This window comes from Egretta garzetta, unplaced genomic scaffold (assembly GCF_000687185.1).
Source record: "Egretta garzetta isolate BGI_Z169 unplaced genomic scaffold, ASM68718v1 scaffold50, whole genome shotgun sequence".
Classification (NCBI taxonomy): domain Eukaryota; kingdom Metazoa; phylum Chordata; class Aves; order Pelecaniformes; family Ardeidae; genus Egretta; species Egretta garzetta.
The window spans coordinates 4,156,078-4,179,493 of record NW_009258613.1 but is presented as its reverse complement, the minus strand read 5'-3'; the positions used below and the strand labels follow the sequence as shown (position 1 = coordinate 4,179,493).

Here is a 23,416-nt window from a genome sequence, read left to right as displayed (position 1 = left end):
GACAAAACGTCAAAAAAAAAAAAGTCACTTGACCCAAAACTAAAATCTACTTTAGAATGGATCACGTCTTTCAAAGTAAGATAGCCTCTCTTAAATTGCATATATCAAAAGTAATTTTGTGTGTGTGTTTAGGGCACAAAGACAAGACTGCGCCTCTGTTAAAGTGAGAGATGTGAACAGATGGTGTGTTTGTCTTTATCCTTCTATCGGATTACTGTACCTTGGATTTTTTTCCAAGATAGTGTTTTAATACAAATCAGTTGAAGAGCCTCTTACTATAACGTTGACGTTGATTGGGATGTGCTGCCATCTGTTTTCAGTGCTCTGCATTTTGAAAACATCCATCCCTACATCACGTAGACAAATCTCTTGATTTTTAATAGGATCAATAGGGATGTGAAGTTACTGGTTTGATGTTACCGAAGAAACTGGTTTGAAATGATGGATTTTTAGGAGAACCTTTTGGGTACTCATTGTTAAGAATTCACACTAATGGGAAATGGCGCAACCCTCTTGAATTAGGGGAGTCTTACTTTGAAGATAATGAGGAATTAAACCAATTGTTAAACTGACTGTGACTTATGCCAGCAATCAGGAGTATGGTCGCCTGTCGTCTCTGAACTATTTTTAGTTGACACTGAGTTTGAACTAGACTCAGGCTTTTAGTTCCAGAAGAATTAGCTGTGGAGGTCAGTGGGATGTGCAGGTTCAAGGTTCTGGCTTGATCTGCCCTGAACAAATTTCTTTCTTTCATGCACAAAGGAGGAAGATCCCAAATCTTGAAAGGTGGTCCCTCCTAAGAAAACTTGTAAGTTTTCAGGGCTGTTACTGGAAAGATCTAGCAATAAAAATCTGATGATACGAAATTCCTATTAGTGTCTAAGGAGGAAATAATTTCTGCATTCCACACTTGGCAGGAGGTGTGTTAAACAGTATCACTTACTGTCATTACTTGTGTTAAGATTGTCAAATTATTGATTTTTATGCTTTGTATTGAACATTATCTAAGTACAGAAGGAAAGTAGAATGTGGATAATATTAATTGCTGTTATTGTTAATTGTTATTATTATTAATTGCTATCTATTGCTACTGCAAATATCTTCTGGAGTATTGTATAACGAATATACCTACAATACCCTATTTTCTGCAAAAATGAAGCTCACAGTAACACTAGTATGACTGATGTAGGAACACTTTAGATGGAATGCTGCTTATCTGCTTTGGAAAATACTACATTTCAAACATTTAAAGTCCTCATTTTTGTTGTTGTGGAGAATCAGATTTAGACTAATTTTTCAAAGTCTTTTGTGTTCTCACTGGAAACTTTAGTCCTGGGTTTTAGGAAGGAACTTGCTTCTGATTTAATTTAGAGTTAAGTTTGGGGTGTTCTAGCATTTGAGGTAACAAAACCTGAAATGAAGCTAAACTTATCAAAACCTGATGGAAACAGCAACAGGAAAGACTGTACTAATTCCCAGGTTTGAAACTTGGCACTTTGCACATTGTGTGGCAGAGACAGATCATCTTTGATGTCTGAGCTCTGTTGAGTAAGTACTTTGCCTGGTCAAACCTGACTCAAATCCTATTTAAGAATGACGTCCTCATGAACTAGTCTGTTTTGGTTTTTCTGGCTGGGCATTATGGGAGTCATAAGCCTATGCGGGATAGCAGCTTGTCTATATAACCCAGTGTCCTACTTGGTCAAAGTAGAAACCAGCTACTGTCCCTTGTCTGACTTGCTGGAATTATCACCCTGTTTTGCCTAAAGATGGTGCTGGATATGGAAGACACAGCTTACCTGCTAAATAATGCAGTGAGTATGCAGAATCCCTGAGGAGGCGTAAAAGCTGAAAGTCAGGGTTTCAACGGAGTATAGTTCAGATAGCAGCAATGCTCAGCTCGCCCAGTGTACAAGTGGGGAGGGGGGGAATCTTGATTCATTGCTGTAATTGTAACTTAAAACTGATCTAAATGTGGAATTGCAAGGAAAATAGGTGAAATGTGGAATGGTGTTGCCTAGCATCCTTATTTTCAACAAAATGCACGGTGTATTCCATATATCAAATTAAGGAGCTGAGATTTAGATCAAATTACTGCCTCAGATCTCTGAAGAGCTTTTGGGTTTTGCTCTGTAAAGGTTTTCACAGAGGCTGTATGGTCCTAATTTCTACAGCATAATTTTTAATAGATTTAAGTTTAACTCGGACTTTGCTTCTGGGCATTACTGAATGGAGCAAGTCAAGCAAGTCCGGCAGCAGCAGACAATATTCTGTACCGAATGACATGGGTATCTGTGCCCTGTGCAGTAAATAAAGTATTCTGGTGAAATGCTAGGACTGGCTACTAGGTATATCCTGCCTTGGCTGTTGTGTGAGTTAACGGCACTGTAAATGGGTGTCATAAAGAATTGTTGTTTTGTGATTCCCTTTATATATGTTGGCAAAATAACAAATTGTTTATACCCATCTCAAGTTCAAGTGCAAAAGAAACAACAAACTGTTCCATATGTTGTGGATGTTAGTATGGCCCAAGTCACATCTAACTTATGTAGACATTCAATAAATAAAAGATGATTACTCGGGGGGTCTTTGATTTGATAATAAACGTGTCCTTAGCTTTAAGATCATTAAATAGTACAAATTCCTGTCATGTCAAATAATAGCAGTATTCTTCTTAACGTTGTTTCTCTGATAATCACCACAACAGTGTTGTGGATATGCTGCTCTATAGTAAACTTTAGGCAGTTGGGTTTATGTTCAGGTCTATACATAGCAAGCCATAAAGCTAACACATGCAACCGTCTTGTTTATAGGGGAAGGCTACTATTATCACAAGGCCCCACAGTGCGATCAGTCTTCGTGGTGAATATAGGCTGCTTAATACTGCTTTCTTTGGGGAATAGTAGTTATTTGCTGACTTGAAGTCCTTTTCCTAGAAAACAGAAGTATTTTATTCTGGCAACTTGCACTTTTGCAAATGTCGACAGTCATCATTGTAAAATGTTGTTATTTTAGGTGTCATTGCTTTCTTTTTTTTTTTCTTTCCCCTTTTTTTTTCTCTTATGCTGCCTTTTATGAGGTTAAAAACTATTTAACTATCCGCTCAGCATCTGGTTAGAGCTAGCAGCTTAAGTGCTTCTCTAGTTGTCTGTGGACTAGAGTAGGTGACGGACAAATACAAAACGTTAGCAGAGACAGAGAGCCCCCCGCCATGGGAGTGAATAGGGTGCGTTAGTCCGGGACTTGTGGAGACACTGGGATGGGGCAGAACCTGTGCTCATGGTCAGGAGGGCATTCAGTGGAACTCTTGGATGAGCCCCTAACAGGTTCCTCCTGTTCTTTGCCAGGAGCAAGATGTGGAGACTGTGCATGGCTCGGTCCATGTCACCATGTGTGGGACTCCTAGAGGGAACCGGCCGGCTATCCTCACCTACCATGACATTGGGCTGAATCGTAAGTAGACTCTTTATTTAATAGCACAGGTATGGCCTGGTTCCTTAATGCTACTGCTGTAATCAAAAGTGTGGAAGCAGCAGTGGTTAGGAAACCTTTCCCAGGTCCTTGCTCGTTTATGTGCATTGCAGCCTGTTAGATGGTACATATTCCTCTCTTACAGCAAGCTTAATTCTCAGATTTTTTTTTTTTATCCTCTCAAAGTAAATAGTTGGAATATTTCACTTAAAGGAGCAAAAGTTTTCTGGTAGCTCATAGTGACTGTGTATAAGTGCTGTAAGAACATCTGTAGGGGATGGCTGAGGGTGTATTGCCAGCAGGACTGAAAACAACATTGCTGGTGCTTTGGCTGAGGTTCCTGCCTGATAACCCATCTTACGCTGCCGCGGGTGTGTGTAAGTTATGTGTCAAATCAGGATGACGAAATGAGTGCTGGCCTTAGGCAGTATTAAGAAAATAATGTAAGTGCCTTTTATCTTATCTGTCATATCCAAGAATTTAATGACCTAATATCCAGATCTGCTCTAATTTGTTCTTGTCACCTGTACTGATTGTTTCACACAAATTGCTGTTTCTTAATCAGTATTTACATTTATAAACGCCTGCAGATCTTTAAAGTCTGGCTATTGCTGGGGGCAGATATTACTCATAAGAAAAAAACAAAATCTGTTCTCTTGCCTGTTTTGTGTGGAACTGCCTTACTTAATTTGGGATTTTTGGTGGATCGGGGCAGAGCTGTGGGTCATCCGGGTCCCGTCTTTGAATAAGACTTTTTCTCCTTTCTAGAGTTTCAAAATCTATGGTGAATAAACTTTCTCTACCTTTGAAAGGGGAGGAACCTCTTCCCAAACTTGCATATTCTCCTAAAGCTGATTTTAGTTAAAAATGTTTTACATTCTGCAATGATTTTGCTTGTATGTTGTCGTGCGAGGGCACTCAGAAACGCATACAGAATATTGAATTGTTTTCTTGGCGTCTCAAAGATGGTGCTGCAGGATTCCTGCTTTCCACTGCAGGAGGAAAATATTCTAACCCTCTCCCCACTTTAATATTGCTTAAAAATCAGAAATCAAATCACCTCAAAGTTGGGAGCCTACAGCGTTGAGTATCCCAGAAGGACTGCCTGCAGCAGCCGATCCTGTAATGTTTGCCTTGTAATATTTGGGCAAAAGTACAAGTCACGATCTCAGCCTTGGATACTTTTTTCCTCCATCTGTTTTGACACGATCCAAAGAAAAATGACCAGACAAGTAAATGGATAATTTCATCTAAGCGAAAACCAGCGTTGAATACTCCTGACTGCATTTCATCAGCATGTTAACTTCATGTAAAGACAAGTTTTTTGAGGTTTTGGTCTACCAGGCAAATAGTTCTGGCAGGTACCAAAATAACACAGATAAACCTTAGCTGGCCATGAGGAAGAAGGAGCTGTTCAGGCTTCTTGCTTCAAGGAATCAAAGCAAGTTGGCACAGGTTGCTTTGTAACAGGGCTTTACTGGTCTTCCCTCCTTAGAAATAAGGGACTGCCCCTTTTCCCAGGCTATAACATAGGTCACCTGATGGAACCAACTTTTCATTAACCTGCAGGACAGGTTAATAAATGATTTTATTATAGCTGCAAACTTAGTATTTCCCCTCAGCGTAATTATTCTATATTTTCTTTTCCTTCTCAAAGATAAAACTTGCTTCAATCCTCTCTTCAACTTCGAGGATATGCAGGAAATCACCCAGCACTTTGCAGTCTGCCATGTGGATGCGCCTGGTCAGCAGGATGGAGCGCCGTCTTTCCAAACTGGGTGAGTTGTCGGGGAAACAGCCCATGCTTTCAGTTATCCTCTTTCTGGAAAAAGAGCCTTGATCTGCACTTTCATTAAAAAGCACTTGCAGCAAACACAGTAGTTGGCTTTTGAACTTAAATCCTGACACACTGTTTCTAAAGTACTAGAGCTCTGGGAGCTCTGTCGTGTTGTGCCAGTTCATAGTAGACTTCGGGGCTGTAATTTTGTGGTTTATCTCTGATAACTAGAGTGCTTGGAAAGCAATTCCTTGACAGATGTCTGCATCTGTTGATTTAAATATCGAGTTACCTTGTTTTGTAATGGCATGCTGAACACAAATACAAAACTAAATTGTTACTATAAAGACGATAGGCATTAGCCACCATATCATGTCCTTCCTAAATCCATGTTTTTTATGAAATGGCAGCTTGGTAGATGTTGATAAGTAGGCTTGATAACCTACCTGGAAAATCCAAGTTGTTGGACAGTAACAAAGTGATGTACCCCAGCAGGATATCATAGATAGCGGCATACTCCTGACTGTGTATCATGTATGATGCTGTAACTCTTGGAAACCTTGTGTGCCGTGAGCACTGTCTTTGCCAAAATGCTTGTCCCATTTAGTTCAAATAAGACAGGTTTGTCTTTAGATACCCCTGGGATAGCAATGAGCTTGGTTGAGGGAGGGAGCTGCCAACATGCTGAGGGGAGGGTACAAGGCAAAGAACAGTTCTGCTGTAAGAACTAAGTATTAAGGAGCTTATATGTACCCTTATTGCATGAGCCAGTCTGTTTCCTTTCTTAATTTTTAAGCTGGTCTGATGCTGAGGAGATCATGATGGGCCAGGTTCTTGGTTAGTGTTAACTGCAATGGCCCAGTTGTCTACCAGAGCAGCCTACAAAGCTATTTCAGTCACTGCCCTTTGTATTTGTTTGAATCACGAGCTTTTAAGTGTCTTAACCCTCATGTCCTGAACAAGCATTAACACTTCTGAGTCGTCAGCTGCATAGGGCAGCCATCATGATCTATGATAGTAAAGTCCACTGCTTAGTAACATCATGATGACAGCACAAGAAGCTGTATTACCTCTCCAGCCCTCCAGCTGGGAGACCAGAATGCTCAAGTTAAAAGTCATAGCTGTTGCAGTGACACTAGCTTTTGTTGTGACAAGGTTTAGTTTCCCAACAACAGAATCTAAGAAAATAAGAACTGTTGCGCTGGTTTTTGGGGTTTTTTTTGTTTGGAGACTAAACTAGAGAATCATTAGGTCTAGGCTTGATGGGAAGCAGAGGTTTGGATACATCCTGGGCGGATGTTCTCCAGCTACTTTGGGTGGATTTTTTTTCCATGTGCTGCTCAGTTGAGATTTTACTCAGAATTTCCTTCCCTTAAAATTTTGTTTCTGCTCTGCAGAAGACCAGGAGCATTAATTGACAGTTGTTTTTATTGAACTTCCTTGGCCCTTCCTATGCCTTCATTTTCTCCATCAATATTAATAAAAAGCTATACTCATTTGCCCTATGGTAATTTGTGTGTCCCTGAAAACATGCATGCAAATTATTTGCCGAAGATCTAGATCTCATCGCTGTAGCATGTGATTCTGCAACATGGGGAAGCTTCTCTGTGGCGGACCAGAAGAACAAATGTGGTGAATGTGGTTGGAAACTCTCCTCTCAAGTTCAAACTTTTCAGAAGTTTTAAGTGTTAACTTTTCTTGGAAGAGATTCATTATGGTCTGTTTTGCTCTCAGCCGGACCAGACATCTGTCATCCTGTAGCTCACATAAAGTACCATATAGATTATGCTCACATTTCTGCTAAATTGCTTGCTTGTGCTTGCTCCTGATTTAAATTCAGCTCATACTGTCAATGATCTCGTAATGAGCACATTTGGTATTAAATCTACACTGACCGCTGTGTCTCTAAATATCCCAACTCTACTGAAAGCGGTGCAGTAACTCCACAAATGCATATTTGTTGTAGGTACGTGTATCCCTCCATGGATCAGCTGGCTGAAATGCTTCCTGGAATCCTGAAACAGTTTGGGTGAGTTCAGAATTATTTACTTATTTTCTTCATTCTTCTCTCTATGTGGCCCACCAAAAGAGCAGGGCAGAGCAGATAGTCGCCTGTGCTGTCCCTGAAGCTTCCGTCTGGCTATCTGGCATTTTGTTGGCTAGAATTAAGTTGTGGTTGATTGTTAATTCCTCCATTATAGATGGATCACTTTTGCCTTTGTTTCTGAAAGAGCTTATTTTTTGGCTTTTTTTTGAAGTGTCTGTTTATTTTTAAACAGGAAGCAACTTTGAGTGAAATCCCATGTGCCTAATTTAGGTGCTTCCTCCAGTATTTTCTACGCATCGCCTCACAGGGGCAGGGCACAGACAATCTGTTCTTCCCACTGTAACAACCCACGTTTTCCTGCGTGGTTAGCAGAAAAAAAAAAAGCATGGTCCCATCTGAAGACACTTACTGTTTTATTTTTGTGGCTTGAGTGTCTTAGGGGGTCGGCCCGACCTCCATAAGCCTCTTCTACTACCAAGTGCAATATTGAAGGACCTGGTGGCGATGTTCCCCTGTTGTCCACCTGCAACAGGTTTAGGTGTGTGTCTTCCCTTAAAGCTTAGCTTTGGCAGGAGCTGCAGCTGAGAAGGGTACCTGGTGCTCCTGGTGCACAATGAAGAGTGCAGGTGGGCACCTCCCAAGGGGTTTTCAGACCAAGCAGAGAAAACCCAGCATTCGGGGTTAGGCAGCCTTGGAAAAAAGACTGGCTGGACTGCTGGTGGTGGGGGTCCTAGTCTCAGACCAGCACGCCAATTTAGACATTATCCAGTTCTTGCAACTAGCTGTTACAGTACCTCAGGCCAGTTTACCTCACTACCTTCTTAAGAGGTGTGTGGTTTTAAATACCTAATATAAGGTACAGGGTTGCCAGTTCTGCTCTTGCACTGAAAAAAATGCTTACGCATCAGTACCTTGAAAATCAATTAAACTGGAGTATACTTACAAATGTTGCTGATGAGAATGAAAACTATCCTCAGGTATTTTCCTGAAAGCATTGTATAACCTATTTTTCTGAGTGGTTTTGTCTAGTCTTCCCTTCCATGTATTTTCTAAGACCTTGAAGGCGATGCTTTAAAACCAGTTTCAGTTAATGCAAATATTTGGTTTGTCTCTGCCCTGTTTGGTTATGAAGTTTAAACTTAATCACCCCAGTGGCTGGATAGCGTGAGAGGTTTCCCTGCCAGCCTCCTGTTAGAGAGGAATTGGCATCCCAGTTGGACAGCTGTACTGGGGGGGGGCAGGGGGAGCCTGGGGAGGGGGAGCTTTGTATTTAGGCTGGCAATTTGAGGACTGTATCTTAGAAGTTTTTCTGGCAGAGACTAACCATTTCCTTCCAGGATCAGGACCATGCTATTGTTGGTCAGTATATTTACTTAAAGATAAGTGAGAATTGCGTGCTACCCTGCAATGCATAAGGACCAGTATCCTGCAAATCCACTGAAAACAAACCAGTTGCTATGTTGAGCTCCTTACTGCGGCCGGTGTCCTTGCTGAGTGAGGGTCCACAGTTTGCCTGAGCTGCAACCCACCCTTCTGTAGATGCACGCTGGCACGTGAAAGAGGAAGGCTGCTGATGCAGGTTTATTTATTTTCAGTGCTGTCTTACTCATTTGTCTCTTCCGTTTTATTGCTGTGCAGGCTGAAGACCATTATAGGAATGGGAACTGGAGCTGGTGCCTACATCTTAACCAGATTTGCTGTAAGTTTTGTGGAGCTTCCCTAAAGCCTCAAACCTGATTTCCCTGACGTGTTGTCATCCCCGTAGCTTGTGCAGAGAATTCCTGCTCTGCCGTGCCCACTTAAGTAAGCAGTTAGGCTTTTAAGTGAAATACCACAATCTGCGGGATAGCTAATCCAGAAGACCTAGATTTTCCATTTTAAGGCCTGGGCTCTACCCAGTTAATTTGCAGAAGGTTTTTTTAATGGGAGTTCTCTATTTAAACTGAGGGTGGAGGAGAAGTTAAATCTTAATGTTCTCCAGCTGCTCAGTTGAATTGCTTTAATGAAATTTTTTTTTCCATACATACGCTTGTTTTGTTGAAGATACCGCCTTCCTCCCCAGGAGATAATTTGCTAATTTAAATTTTATGCTGACTGTCAAGTTGCAAAAGATATGTGATGAATCTTAAATCTTTTCTTTTGCAGTTAAACCATGCGGAGATGGTGGAGGGATTAGTTCTTATTAACGTAAACCCTTGTGCTGAAGGTTGGATGGACTGGGCAGCAACTAAGGTAAACATTTTTAAGTTAGAAAAATAAATAGTACTGTGAACCTCTTGAGCGTGAGGAGCTGAGCAAGATTGTGTGTCCAGGCATGGCTGCAGACAGAAAATAGCCCAGGCTAATTCCTTTGGGGCTTATTCTTCCATTTGCAAACACAACTCCTGAAGGGCTAGTGATAAAAGTGAGTACTTCTAGGAAACAGATACCCATGGTATAATGGAGCTACTGAGTATGGGCTATTCTTAGGAGCAGGTCACTGCTGGGGAAAACCTGGTTTAACCTGGTTACGGGGGAGTTTTGGAAACAACTTACTTTCAAGTAAGCTTCAAGCATAGTATAACATTCAGTTCTTTCTCATCCATGGCTTTGTTTACCAGCGCAGTCCAAAATGTGAACTAGAGCACAAAAAAATGTTCAGAACAACATCTTCCAGGTTTCAGTCATCTATCTGGGTCTTAGATGCCAAAAAGACTCAGAAAAGGGCATTAGTTATGGTAACTGTGGACAGGTTGTCCATACAACCAGATTTTTAAGTGAAAATGTTCATATACAAAGAAGCTCCTGTTAACTGCATTCTTTTGTAGTTGTAAGAAAGATCTCAATGTGGGAAAACAGGTGCTGAGAACTGGTTTCAAAAATCTTCCTGGAACCAGTATATATAAATAAGTATATATAAATAAGTATAAAAGTTACACTACACATCACTCAGATTTAACCTGTTAAAACATTTTTCAGGGTAGACTGATGGAAGGCACTTTGTATCATTCAGGGTCATGTTTAAGTGAGTGGCAGTTGTTATAAACACTCTGAGAAGTACAAAACTTAGTGCGTCATCTTTTAACCACACACAGAGTCAACCCATTGTAAGTATCCAGGGTTGTATTACATGTAATGACTATCTTATAATACTAGGAGAAATTTTCCAAAGCTGGGATGTAACATTCTTTCAAGGTTTAGTTACTCATTTTTTAAAATAATTTTGCATACCAGTTTATTTTGGTAAGCTTGTTCTGGAAGTATATTTAGTAAACCCTCTACATTGAGATGTACCAGTTGACCTATTTCGATTACCTCACCCAGTGTATCACTGTAATTAAATTCTTCCATATCTGTGCCTCTGCCTTCCACCTCTCCTAAGTATTGCTGACCTTAGGAGTACAGCGAGTGCCCTGTACCATTCTGTCCTTCCAAAGCAAGAGCACATACTCTGGGACTTGAGCTTTAGGTACCAGCTCCAACACACCTTCTGCGTGGGTTGTTAGGGAGGAGATCGAGCAGTGAGGTTAAATGACAGCCATCTGGTTGGTTTGCTTGGTGCTCTTGAAGGGAGTGATTCCATAACTACCTATGCCACTAAGTCATGTGTTCCCTATATAGCTGCATTAGTAAAGACGTCTTATGAGAATGACTCAAACGTAAACAACCCCTGACGGTGTTTTAGTTGGATTGAGGGGAAAAAAATACCAATCCAGGATATTGTACATATAAGGACAGCAAAGGAACATCCATTGGTCTACTTATGAGTAACTGGCAGGTTTCAATTGTTCTTCAAGGGTTGTTTTAATGTTGGATATTTAGATAATCTCACTCTTCAGATTTCAGGTTGGACAAATGCTTTACCAGACATGGTCATTTCACATCTTTTTGGAAAGGTAAGGATGTTCAAAAGATCCCTATGATGTATTCAGTCATCTGTGTTTACCTCCTGGAGCTGGGAGGAGGGGAGAAGCCTTCACTTAAACACAAAGTTAAACTGTGAGATAGGGTTCATACTTGTGTTTGGGGGCAGTAGGCTGCTGTGGGGCAGGCTGCGTCCCAGCAACTCAAGTGCACCTCAGTCATGACAACTCTAGTAGGAGCAGCTCCCTGTTTAGACAGCCAACACTTAAACATGAGTATAAACATCGTACGTGCTCATCTTCTGAACAGAATTACCCCACAGATACTTTATACCATAATATACCTGTAACTCTGGGAAAGCTGCTTATCAGTACTAACAGCGCTCTTCAGTGCAAGCCTGCTTTAATGGAAAGTGCTGTACTGTTTTCTGAGGCTACTTTGCTGTGCTTGAAGCTGTTAGTAAATGCAATGGAAAACTCAATTCCAGCAGAACAAGGAACTAATCTATAAAGACTTTAGAACGAAACTGTTTGAAAATGTCAGTGATTGAAGTCCTTGAAGCTTAGTTATTTACTATTGTGAAATTGAGTTCCACATTACATATGTTTGTAAGCTTTCAACATCTGCTTTACCCTGGAAACATTTATTGAGCTTCTTACCCTGAATCTTTTTTTGTTTTAAAACCTCACACTTGTCTGACTGTAACCATCTGCACTACAACTACATGTTTTGCAATCGTTAAGATCCTGACATTACAACACACTGAAGTTTTAAAGCAAAGAATGTGGTACTGCAATCAGAGGCTAATGTTAATTCTGGGTGACACCACTGGGTGCTGGAAGTTGTCCCTTCCCCAAAGGTGCCCTCCTGTTGTATAGATATGAGTCTGATAGAGGACTGCTGTGCCATGTCTTCAGATCCTTTCAGAAAATAGCCCCTATTCTGAATGATTCTGTCTCCACTGTAGGAAGAGATTCACAGCAACCATGACCTGATCCATACTTACCGTCAGCATATTATTAATGATATGAATCAAACCAACCTTCATCTCTTTGTCAACTCTTACAACAGGTAAATACATTTACCTGACTTCTAACTGGAAACTGTTTTTAAGAAGCTGTCCAGCTCTTAGAGTCAGTATTACTTGTGTGGTGGAGTTACTTGTGTTCCCCCAGTGTAAAGTTCTGTTTGACAGTCCCTTTAGGGACCTCAGGTGGTTTGCTTATGGGAGAATGACCTTGTGCATTTGTGGGGAGATAGATGGTACACTGAGACTGAGCTAAGACGTTGATACTTCAGGCTAAAGTGGTTCTCCACCAGTTGTGGAGGCTACAACATGTATCAGATTGACATATGCAAGTGTCTGTGCTTTCTCTAAACTAGAAAAATATGGAAATATCTGTAAAATTTCAGTGTATTAAGAGCCTTTGTCCTCTCCATTTTTTTTTTAGTCGGCGAGACCTAGAGATTGAGCGCCCTGTTCCTGGAATAAATGTTGTCACCCTTCAGTAAGTATTTTATTTCCTACTAGTTCACCTGTATATGACATGAGCTAAGAGGTGTGATCAGTGGGTGCATTGCATATGCGTTGCAGAGCTGTAGGTGAATGCGCTTATGTGCTAGAAAAGGCTCTCATTACTTTGTCTAGGAGATAAAAGGTTACGGCGAGTCAGGGACCACCGTTAGGAAGACTTCCCCCTCTTCAAACTTCAGAGGCATCTTAACTGAAATGGAAAGCTAAGTAGTTCCTGTCACTGTGTATCCACAAACTTGAGTTTACAAGAGTAATTACTTGAAACGGAGATGTACTTAGCTTCACCTGGAAATGCGTCCTAGTTAATGGAAACTATAGCTCTGAATGCATTTAAACCATGCCTATGCAACCAAGGGAACATGAACAAAACAAAACAAACCCCAAAACAAACCTTCAGGAAGATGGAACAGGTATGAGTATGACTATCTACCAGATCTTCTGCCAAGAGCTTTTCACTTACACTGCAACTTGTACAACAAAACAGTTGTCAAGTCCTTCTCTGCTCAGCTGCTGATGTTTGCACACAGGAGACTTTGAGACGCTGCTCTTTGCCAGTCTGGTTGAAAATGGATGACAGGTCCAAAAGTTGGAGCTCAAAGGGTGCAGGGGGGTGTGTAGGAGTGAGACTGGTGCTGATGCCCACATTCAATTTCTTTTAAAAGAAGGAATAAGGGCACTGGGAAGGGCTGGTTGCTATGAGGTGGGGAAGAGGACAGGTTCTCGGGCAAGGTGTCAGAGCATATCAGTAGATCTGCAGCTAATACAGTGGATTTGATGTGTATTTAAAGTGCCTGAAATACGAAACAAACAATTTTCACACAGTTAACTGTCTCATCCTTCCAGCGACATAAAATGCAGCTTAGGGCAAGTCTGGACCGGATCACAGAGATAAACACCGCTTTTGTGTGCTTCCTTGCAGATGCCCCGTCCTCCTGGTGGTTGGCGACAGTTCCCCGGCGGTGGACGCTGTGGTGTGTATATCGAACCGTCTTTGCTGCTGTGCTAATGGGCAACCTCACTGGCTATCGATCCAGCCCAGATGGCTCTCCTCTTTCAGACCACGGGAGAGCTGCCATTAATTCCTCGCTGTTGGTCCCCTCTGTCTGTGCACCATTATTTAACAGCTACCGTGTTAGGAACAATCGCCACAGCAGTTCCAGTGAACCGCAAATATTTTCCTTCAGAAAGGAATCCGCTGTTGGTATTTTAGCTTGTTCTGTGGTGTTGGAGCTTTGCCCTGGGTCACTATGGAAGCGAAGAGCTGCTTTTTGACCATTATAACTCGCCCCAGATGACTGGGTGACTTCAAATGTTCTGCCTTAACAGGCATGCCCAGTCTGCTGGCCTGTGGCCATATGGCTGCTCATAACTTGGGACGCTACCAGATGATCCCAAATCACAAGATAAACAACACTTGTTGCCACTGGAGTCCCAAAACTAGATAAAAATCTCCAATTCCCCAGTAGTGGGTTTGTTAGTACATGGAAAAGTATACAATCAGAAATGTGAACTGACCTACTTGGGTTTAAAGATGTATATATGTATGCATAGAATCTTTGTACAAAAGCCTAAGATACCCAATTTAGGATGTATTAAGCCAGAAAACAGGGTATTTAATCTGTTTTCATCCAGCAGTTCGTAACTGAAATCTTGTATATAATGCCTTATGTTGCTGTTGTTCAATATAGGTTGAATGCAACTCAAAGCTGGACCCGACAAGGACCACGCTTCTGAAGGTAATAACAAAAGCTGTTTTTTAAAGTAAACATTTCCCTCATTTAAAATCAGCTGGATTAACTAAAAAAGCAGAACCACACCAATGTGCTGCAGTACAGATAACAGGGTGAGAATCCAGTTCTGATGTGGAAGGGCAGTTCCTTCAGCATAAGAGTATTTTAGTGGGATAAACCAGAGCAGGGGCTTCTTGTCAAGGTTAACAACGGGGAATTTCTCAGCTATTCCATTTGAAAACATTAGGGGTGAGACTTGAAACGCTCGGTATTTCACATACCCGTAATGAATTTGACTTGAGCTGGCAAAGTTGATCTCAAGGTATTTGGAAAGGTTTGAAAAAAGCCATCAGCAGAGTGGAAGAGCAAACCAACCAACTCGTTCTGTACCTGTGCCTGCCTGTCCCTCAACAGCAGTGTCAGATGAATAGACAGCTGATCTGTCAGCCACCATTTTATCATCCTGCCTTTTATGTGGACATGGTCCACGATATCCTACTGTTGGAAATCAGACTCTTATTTTCCAAAAACTCGATAAAATGTGCTTCTGAACAGCAAAGCATCATGCAAAGGCTTTGGCTGATGCTTGGCATTCAGAATATGGTCGCAAACTTCAGGTCATTACTGATGAAGTAACATGCAATGAGTGCAGTAGCATGCAAAGCTTGGCCATGCTTCTGCTGGGAACTTCTACTGTGTATCTCTTCATTGAACTGGTCAGTGAAAATTACAACAATGATTATTTTTTTTAAAATGCTTTTTTCCTCCTAACACTGAGCAGTTATACTGCTGACCTACCACGTGGACATGGCAGACTCACCCTCAGAAAAAAATCTGACACTATCTCAGATCTTCCATCAGTGGCACAGCCTTTGCTCGGTCCAGGGATACGGCTGATGCCAGATCCTGCTGCAGGCCTGTTTTGCTGCTAACTAATCCTAGATAGGATTTGGGGTTTCCTGTAATTCACAACTCGGCTGTTTTCAGCTTGTGGTGTTCTTGGAACAGGACTGTTTTTGTTGGGTTTGCTTTGAGGGGTGGAGTGGCAGGAAAAATGAAGTGCTCCAAAAATACTGCATACACTCAAGATAGCTTTTCTAATTTGGCTTTCCCTGCTTCCCTTGGCGAGTCAGGCTGATGCTGGCCATCCGCAATCTCAGCAAATCATTTTCCCTCTCACCTCTGAGGTTTAGGTGTTTGTTCTCTCTCCCCTGTGTGTCATTCGGGTCAGCACCAAGTCACATTATTGTCATTCAGAGCTGAACTTGTAACCAGGACTAATAGGCCAGTTTCTAAGAAACTGGTAATCACTGCCTAGCAAAAAACATTTATTTGTAGTGCCAGCTGATGCTTTGCCTGAGAGTCAAGACACTTTGGGGTTTTCTGGGGTGCAGTCGTATCTTTTATAAACGTTTAACTGCTTGCTTTGATGCCTTCATCTACATCTACTCACACAACAAAAGGAAATGGTTTTTTCTGCCAGACAGCTAGAAAGGTCACTTTAATATATCCTGAGCATAACTGAGTTCCTCTGGCATTGCGCTAACTGGCTGTTCTCCTCCCCGTTTCAGATGGCTGACTGTGGTGGGCTCCCTCAAGTTTCCCAGGTAGGATTTGGCTGACGGAAATCCTGCTAATCCTGTTCGGCAGCATGTCAGACTGCAACAAATGAATGTTTTCCTGTAGGGTACTCGCTGTTCCCAAATGTCAGCCAAAAGGATGGTTATGATTTCACGAATAATGATGTCAGTCGGTCATCTGAGCTTTCTTTTTTTCTGTAAAGACCAATGAAGCGCAAAATTAAGATTGGGAGGGGATATTATTTCCACTAATTAAGTCTTAACCTAGTAAAGGCCCGAGGTGGGAATGCGGAGGTATTATTTTATGCCTATCTACTAAGCTAACATGCAGTAAGGCTCGGGCACTAGTGTTATAAAAACATATTCTTATTTGGACTATTTATAGTATAGATCAGGAAAGTGGGAGGCAGGAAATAACAACGCTATGTTCTTGCATACGCTGACCCGGCTTGACTGAGAATGAACTGGAGTTTCGGAAATATATTTAGGCATAAATTCCAAGGCTGTTAGTAAAACCAGGCTGGGAAAGTTAAAATTTACCTATGTTCTAGTGTTGCTTCACTAAAACAGCTGACCTGTAAGTCAGCTTTAGGATGTGATGTTTCCTAAACAGATTTCCAAGCAATGCAAGGTGGTATTCTTGAACTTGATGAAAAAAATTAATTTGTAATTACCTGCAGCTGAGAAGTCCCTGTACAGGCAGTGCGTGCTCCTGCAGCGGGAGGGTGGAAAAGGCTTTTTAAAGCCACGAAGGAGCATGTGCATTGCTCCTCTCTGGTAGAATCCATTCCCTGAACTGATTCAGATAAAATTGTAATGAAAATAATAGGCAGTATTTGCAAGGAGAATAATTGAAGTTGAGGCTTATGTGGCCACTGTGTCAGCAGCAGAGAAAAACAGCGAGTGCCTCACTGAGAATGTCAGTCATATGCCGTCGTGCTTGCGTATTCCTGCCGGGCCCTGCTGAGCTTTTTTTTTCCCCCTATAAACATAGCTATCAGCTCTGACTAGCTGAATTTGTTCTCTGCTGGTTAGGAATTGCTGAATTACTGACACTGTATGAACTGCCTCGTATATTTTGTGAGGCCAGTTGTTCTACTTCGGCTCATCTGCCTCAGTAACTGCACGAGCAAAGTTTGGGCCACTCTTAGACCACTTGTAGTCGCTACTCTGGACATCTCATTCTCAGATGCATATGTCCATTTGGTAAAATAATGGGGCAGGGGGAAGAGGCTAGGGAGGGGAATGGTGGAATTTTCCCATGTAAGTATTCCAGACATTTAGTAGAAGCCAGAGAATAAGAAATCCCTGTTCAGATAGAGCATCTGTGGTATCTATAGCGTTGTAATGTAAATAACTTGCTGAGCACTGCCTACAACAATACTCTTTTTCTGTTGCAGCCTGCCAAGCTTGCAGAAGCTTTCAAATACTTCGTTCAGGGAATGGGATACAGTAAGTATCGGTTTTATGGAATGGCTCGCCTGGCTACCAAAGTTTGTTGGGCATCTAAGCACCCAGAGTCTTATGATCCCAGATGTGTGATCTTTTCCCTGTTGGATATGCATTTGCAAGGGGAAAAAAACCCCAAGCACCTGTGGTATCTGGGTGAAGGGTTTTCAGACCAAATTATGTTACTGAATAGTAGAGAGCTCTCAGGACAGCTTATACCCACAAGTACCTGCTTTACTTTAGCTTGACGTTTTTAAGGTGGATATTTGTAATAGTGTCGCCTCGTTGCATCACAGATGACGACTGATACGCTGCACACAACACTTAAAACCTCGTTAGTTCAGAGACTTCTTTAATTTGTAGCTGTTTGTCCTTCATGTATGTGCTTCTGACCACTGCTGTTGTGTAGATGCATCGCTAGCCTGGGCAGCCAGCGCAGGTTAAATATCTGAAAGTAACAGGAGGTCTGATGAGTCTCTTTAGTTTTCCTCTGGCTTGTTGCAGCCACATCAACATGCCCTAAAGCTCAGTCTTGAATCCCTCAGCCCTGGCCACAATTTTGCCTTAGTAATTTGGGCTCCTTAACTGTTTGCCTGGAGTAGTGGTGCTTCTTCTACATGTGAAGCTACCATGAAAAGTATGTATTCAACCCTGAGGGCTTCTCCAAGGGTGGTTAGGGCTGGGGAGGAAGGCAAGGGCTTCCTTCCAAGCCCACAAAGCAAGGCATTAACGCAAGACTCTTCTTCCAGTCCCCTCTGCTAGCATGACCAGGCTTATGAGGTCCCGCACCGCTTCTGGCTCCAGCGTAACCTCTTTGGAAGGACAGAGGAGCCGGTCTCACACCGGGGAAGGCACAAGGAGCCGGTCTCACACCGGGGAGGGAACAAGGAGCCGATCCCACACCGGGGAAGGTGCCAGGAACCGCTCCCACACAGACACACGCATCGAGCTGACGCCGAACTCGGCAAGCAACACTGAACAATCAAGCCCCAAGTCCATGGAAGTGTCCTGTTAGATGGCTGTGGGAGGTTTAAACCGGTCACAGTGTGGAAAAAGTAATGGATGCCCCCTGTGTATCACAAAAACATAACTGGTATTAATCTCAAGCTATTCTGTAGGATGAACTCTGTTCACCAGGGTCTGACAGGGACCAAAGAAAAGAAGCATCTCATTTGCTCTATCGTTATTCTTGTAACTCAGACAGTTGCTGCTATTGTGCCCTCCTTCAATGGATGCCAAATTCTAAAGGATACTTGCCAAAAGCTGATGTGGTTGTAAACACTTCAGAGTCAAACCAGACTTGCTTAATATCCTCCTTTAAAATCAAAGCTGTTACAGGCCCCTTTATCTCTTATTCTCTTGAAGTAAACTGGCACAATTTGAGATGAGTTTCAAAGAGGGGGAGAAAAAAAAAATCACTATTATGGATGGCTTTTAAAGAAGGAAGCGAAACAAATTTGTTATGGCCTCATGTTGAAGCTGGAGTTGAATTCATTGTATATAGCTTGACTTCAAATGATAAAGAAGTTAATGTATCGTGCATTTATAGGCCTTCTAATTCATTAGTATTCAAGCCTGTTTTCCTATGTACAATAATATACTACTAAAATAGGCGATTTTAATGTGACTTTGAGACGAACTAAATCTTTACGCTTTTTTATTTCACTTTTTTGAGATTTAGTTCCAGACTTCCTTTCCTTCCCCCCTCCTAGACCCTAAAACCTGCTTAGTCAAACGAGGACAGGATTTACATTTAATAAGCAAGGTAGCATTTCCTCCTTGGGATCTTGGGCCAAAGGGTTTACCATACTGCAAAAGTTGGTGTAGCTGTAACAAGTAGGGTAGTTCTACATGCCAGCAAAGCAGAAACAGCTTGATTTTTCCTTCAGATGGTGTCTTATCTTTGCAGCTCAAGTTTTTGTGTCCAGCATAATTGTGATAAATTTGGAATTCTGTAAGTGAAGCCAGATCCAGCTGTTCTTTGTCAGGGGAGATGAATAACTGTGGGATGGCATGTAATTAGATACTGTACGTTCAACTGCCACTAATTACTAGATTTGAAACTCTGATGAGATCTTACTGGTGCTGAGAAGTGTATTCCACAACGTGGTGGAGTGGCAACACTGTATCTGTGAAATGCAGTGTTTAATGACTGCATAAATGTAATGATCTGCTGGTTCTGCATCTTTACATAGCCTCGGGATACTTTGGGTTACTTTCTTTGAAGCTAGTGGCTTGATACCTTTCAGCCAGTCAGATTTTCACTGTCAGGTGTTCTTCAGTTTGTCCTTCCACAGGTAGTGGGACAGGATTTCCCGAGCTCTAGTGCATACCTGCTGCATTGCAGTCCTCACACAAACAAGAAAACTCAAATGCCGAGCAGTTAAATAGCAAATGTTAATACTTTGGGATTGCTTGTTCAGAAGAACACCACCTAGGTTACTTTATATTGACTAACTTCAGCTCTTGTGTAGAATATCCATAACAGTTTGTGGGAAGAAGAGACAATTTCCAGAAAGAATAAAGCTATTGTGTAAAGTCTATCAAGAAAAGTTTCTTAATGAAGTATTTGTATTTATTTCGAAACAAATAAATTTGTAACTTTGCAATGTCTGGTGTCTTAATGTTTTACCAGGAGTACAGTAGTCTTTCTCCCTGGGAGTATATTCTTGTCACCCCTTTGTATCAATGAAATCTTCTTTTCTTTTGTTCATCTCTGCCCTTCCGCACTTTTGTGCTCAGAGATTTTTTTTTTTTTTTTGACTCCAGCCTACTATTTATACTAAGAAAACACAGCACACTTCGGTATTAGCTGTGACTGGCTAAAGTACTAAAGGGTAATTTTTGCTCTAACAAATGCATAACAAAATTGAGGGCTTGGTACAGGGTACTATTTATTTGCTGTTCAATTTTCTTTTCTCCCCAGGTAGAGTACTCTCTAGTGCATAGGTCTGCGGTCTGTACTCTGACTTCTTCACTGGAGTTGGTGCTATGTTCCTTGCGCCCTTTGTGTTCCGAATCTGATCTGTAAATCTGTTGGTGTTCCTCACCAGTCTCTGGAGGTATTTGGGCCGCTTGACTGCAATTGCAGATGCCACTTTGAGTTTCTAAAAGCTGTTCTTAGACCTCTTGCAAGAACCTAACTTCAGAAAAGGAGAGAAAAGATTAACCCTTCACAAACAAGTTCTAAAAGGACTCCCCAAATAAAAGAGGGAGAAGAATCTAAAGGTGCAGGAAATAATGAAAACATTGTTTTATTTCCATCCTTAAAGCAGAAGTACAATTGTCGTTTTTCACCTGTGCTGGTTTTGGCTGGGACAGAGTTGATTTTCTTCACAGTAACTGGTATGGGGTTGTGGTTTGGATTTGTGCTGGAAACAGCACTGATAACCCAGGGGCGTTTTTGTTCCTACTGAGCAGCGCTTACGGAGAGTCAAGGCCTTTTCTGCTTCTTACCCCACCCCACCAGCGAGGAGGCCAGGGGTGCACAAGAAGTTGGGAGGGGACACAGCTGGGACAGCTGACCCCAACTGACAAATGGGATGTCCCACACAATATGACATCATGCTCAGCATATAAAGCTGGGGGAAGAAGAGTGTTTGGGGTGGGGGCTTTTGTCTCCCAAAGCCACTCTTACATGTGATGGAGCCCTGCTTTCCTGGGGGTGGCTGAACACCTGCCTGCCCATGGGAAGCAGTGAATGAATTCCTTGCTTTGCTTTTCTGTGTGTGCAGCTTTTGCTTTCCCTATTATTTTAGGGAATTATCTAACTATCTTTATCTCAATGCAGGAGCTTTCTCACTTTTACCCTTCCAATTCTCTCCCCCATCCCACCAGGGGGAAGTGAGCGAGCGGCTGGGTGGGGCTTAGTTGCTGCCTGGGGTTAAACCACGACATCACCTTAGGCTTCTATTTGTCTCAGTGGTTTCCTGTTAAAAGACTGGGGCTTTTTGTGAGGAGCAGCATCTGCCCTTTGAGGGGAAGCATCCCCCTGGGGTCTGGAGGCTCGCTTCCGTGTGTTACAGGGGGCCGGGAACACGGATGCTGTGCAGCATGTGGGGTGGTTGGGAAATAACAGATCCCAGTCACCAAAATGGCTCTGCTGTGCTTTCTGCGTTGGGATCTCAGCAAGGATGTGGTGCTCTTGCCCATGGCTGATTTAACATAGTGGGGTTTTTAGGGACAGGTGGGTTTGTGGCTTCACTGAGACTATTTTGGGCTGCTCCTTCCTCCTGTATATGTCAAAAAGTCCTGTGATAGGAAGAGGCAAAAGCAAATATTTGGCACATCTGAGCCAAGGCTCTGCTAGATGTGATGATTCAGCAGTTGTGATTGGACTGATACCGGCAGAGGGTTTGATTTGCTTAACCACAGCCTCTGCCAGTGCCAGTGAAAATGGGAGGAACCTGTGCCAACTCATCTTACAAAAGAAGGGCAAAGTTATGTTCTTCCCTGAGCTTTTCTGGGAATGGCTAATCATTCCTTCCACAAGGACACCATGGTGTGCCTGTCAAGCCTAGGCAGTTTATTTTTGTTTAACGGGGAGGAATGCATCCAAGCGTTCTTGCAGCACAAAGGGATCTGCGAGCACTTCTGAGCAGCCAGGAGTTGCTAGGACCACTATAAATGTCAACTTTACAACAAAAAGTATTCATTTGGCAAAGAACAGTGTGTACCTGTACAGAAAAGCTGGAGGACAGCACAGAGGAATAGTGTCTTACCTTTTACAAGGAGCTATGCTTCCTCTTTCCCCGCAGTACTGGTCTCCCAGCATTCGTCACTTGTGCTGTAACTGAAGAGATGCAAGGGCCTTGCAGTTTTATTAGAAATTTTTATAAAACACCTTCCTAGAGCTAGCAAGTGCTGGGTTCTGCATTATTCTTGGAGACAGAGTTAGCCTGGGTACTGTGGTGTCATTAAAGCAGAAAAGATGAGGTGGGGTTTCACCTTTTTCTCTAGGGATGAACGGCCACCACAGAGCAAGGAGCTCCTGCAGCATAGAGGAAATTCAGACTGGATAACGGGAGGTTTCCAGGAAAAAAAAACCAGTTCGCCCTTCACAGTGCTTTTGGCATTATAAATGATGGAAGAGGAGAATAGGTTCTCAAGGACCAGCAGACTTCCTGATTATATTAATGTATCTCAGGGCCAAATCTTTGCTGTAGGGGTGCTCTTCAAAACCACCCGTAGAAAGGATGTCATTGCTGAAATCTGACGGGCCACGACATTGACTGTACAAAAATCTGGCTAAACTTCAAGCTGTCCTTGCAGAGGAGGAGTGGGAGAGGATGTGCCAACACCATGTCATCGCAGCAGGGCTTTTGTTCTGAAGGACGCTGCTTTCCTCTTTAAAAGTCTCCAGGGACTAAACAGCTGGAAACTTTAACCTAGATGTGTTTTGGGGGTTTATGATTAATGTCATGTGTTGCAAGCGATGGACTGAGCTGGAGAGAAAACAGTTTAGAGCAAAGCTGCTTATTTTTTTCTCTCCAGTGCTGGAATCCTCTTCCTGTCTGTTTTTGCATCTTGGGCAGAGTAGCTGTTGCAATCCTCAACGTGCCGGTAACACGGGCTGTTGTTTCTACCAACACAACACATTGAGCAGTGTCTCGCAAGTGCTGCTTGCAGCTTGGGCCTCCCCCTTCCCAATGCTGGCTGCTTTTTTCCTCCCCCCCCCCTTGTATTTTGCACTATTTCACATTCACTGGAACTGAAAGTCTCTCCCAGTCTGTATACATGAACAGCTGGTTTGATGTGTGGATTTAGTGTTTCCACTGAGCCAAATATAGGCTTTATGTTGATAGCTGATCACTGCTACGCTTAACATTTAAATAACTGAGAGAAAGGATGTCAGGGTATTTTAAGAGATCAACCCTTCCCCCTCGGCCCTTTGTAACAGACAGACACAGCCTCTCTCTGTTTCTATTTATTGCTTCATTAAGGGCGCCATTCATTTTATAAACAACACAGCTGCCGACCAGTGTT

At 42.4% G+C, this 23,416-nt stretch overlaps 1 protein-coding gene across 1 annotated transcript in view; it reads left to right on the top strand.

Moving 5' to 3' along the window:
* NDRG1 (N-myc downstream regulated 1) overlaps positions 1-19,951 on the top strand; it is a 43,773-nt gene extending 23,822 nt beyond the window's left edge. Inside the window, exons 4-16 of the mRNA XM_009647992.2 lie at positions 3,348-3,453; positions 5,129-5,249; positions 7,215-7,277; positions 8,934-8,994; positions 9,441-9,527; positions 11,114-11,170; positions 12,106-12,209; positions 12,590-12,646; positions 13,592-13,643; positions 14,361-14,408; positions 15,974-16,009; positions 17,383-17,434; positions 18,181-19,951. Of these exons, the coding sequence (XP_009646287.1) occupies positions 3,348-3,453; positions 5,129-5,249; positions 7,215-7,277; positions 8,934-8,994; positions 9,441-9,527; positions 11,114-11,170; positions 12,106-12,209; positions 12,590-12,646; positions 13,592-13,643; positions 14,361-14,408; positions 15,974-16,009; positions 17,383-17,434; positions 18,181-18,446 (1,110 nt within the window). The 3' untranslated portion in view covers positions 18,447-19,951. The remainder of the gene's footprint in view (positions 1-3,347; positions 3,454-5,128; positions 5,250-7,214; positions 7,278-8,933; positions 8,995-9,440; positions 9,528-11,113; positions 11,171-12,105; positions 12,210-12,589; positions 12,647-13,591; positions 13,644-14,360; positions 14,409-15,973; positions 16,010-17,382; positions 17,435-18,180) is intronic.
* The last annotated feature ends 3,465 nt before the right edge of the window (positions 19,952-23,416 follow it).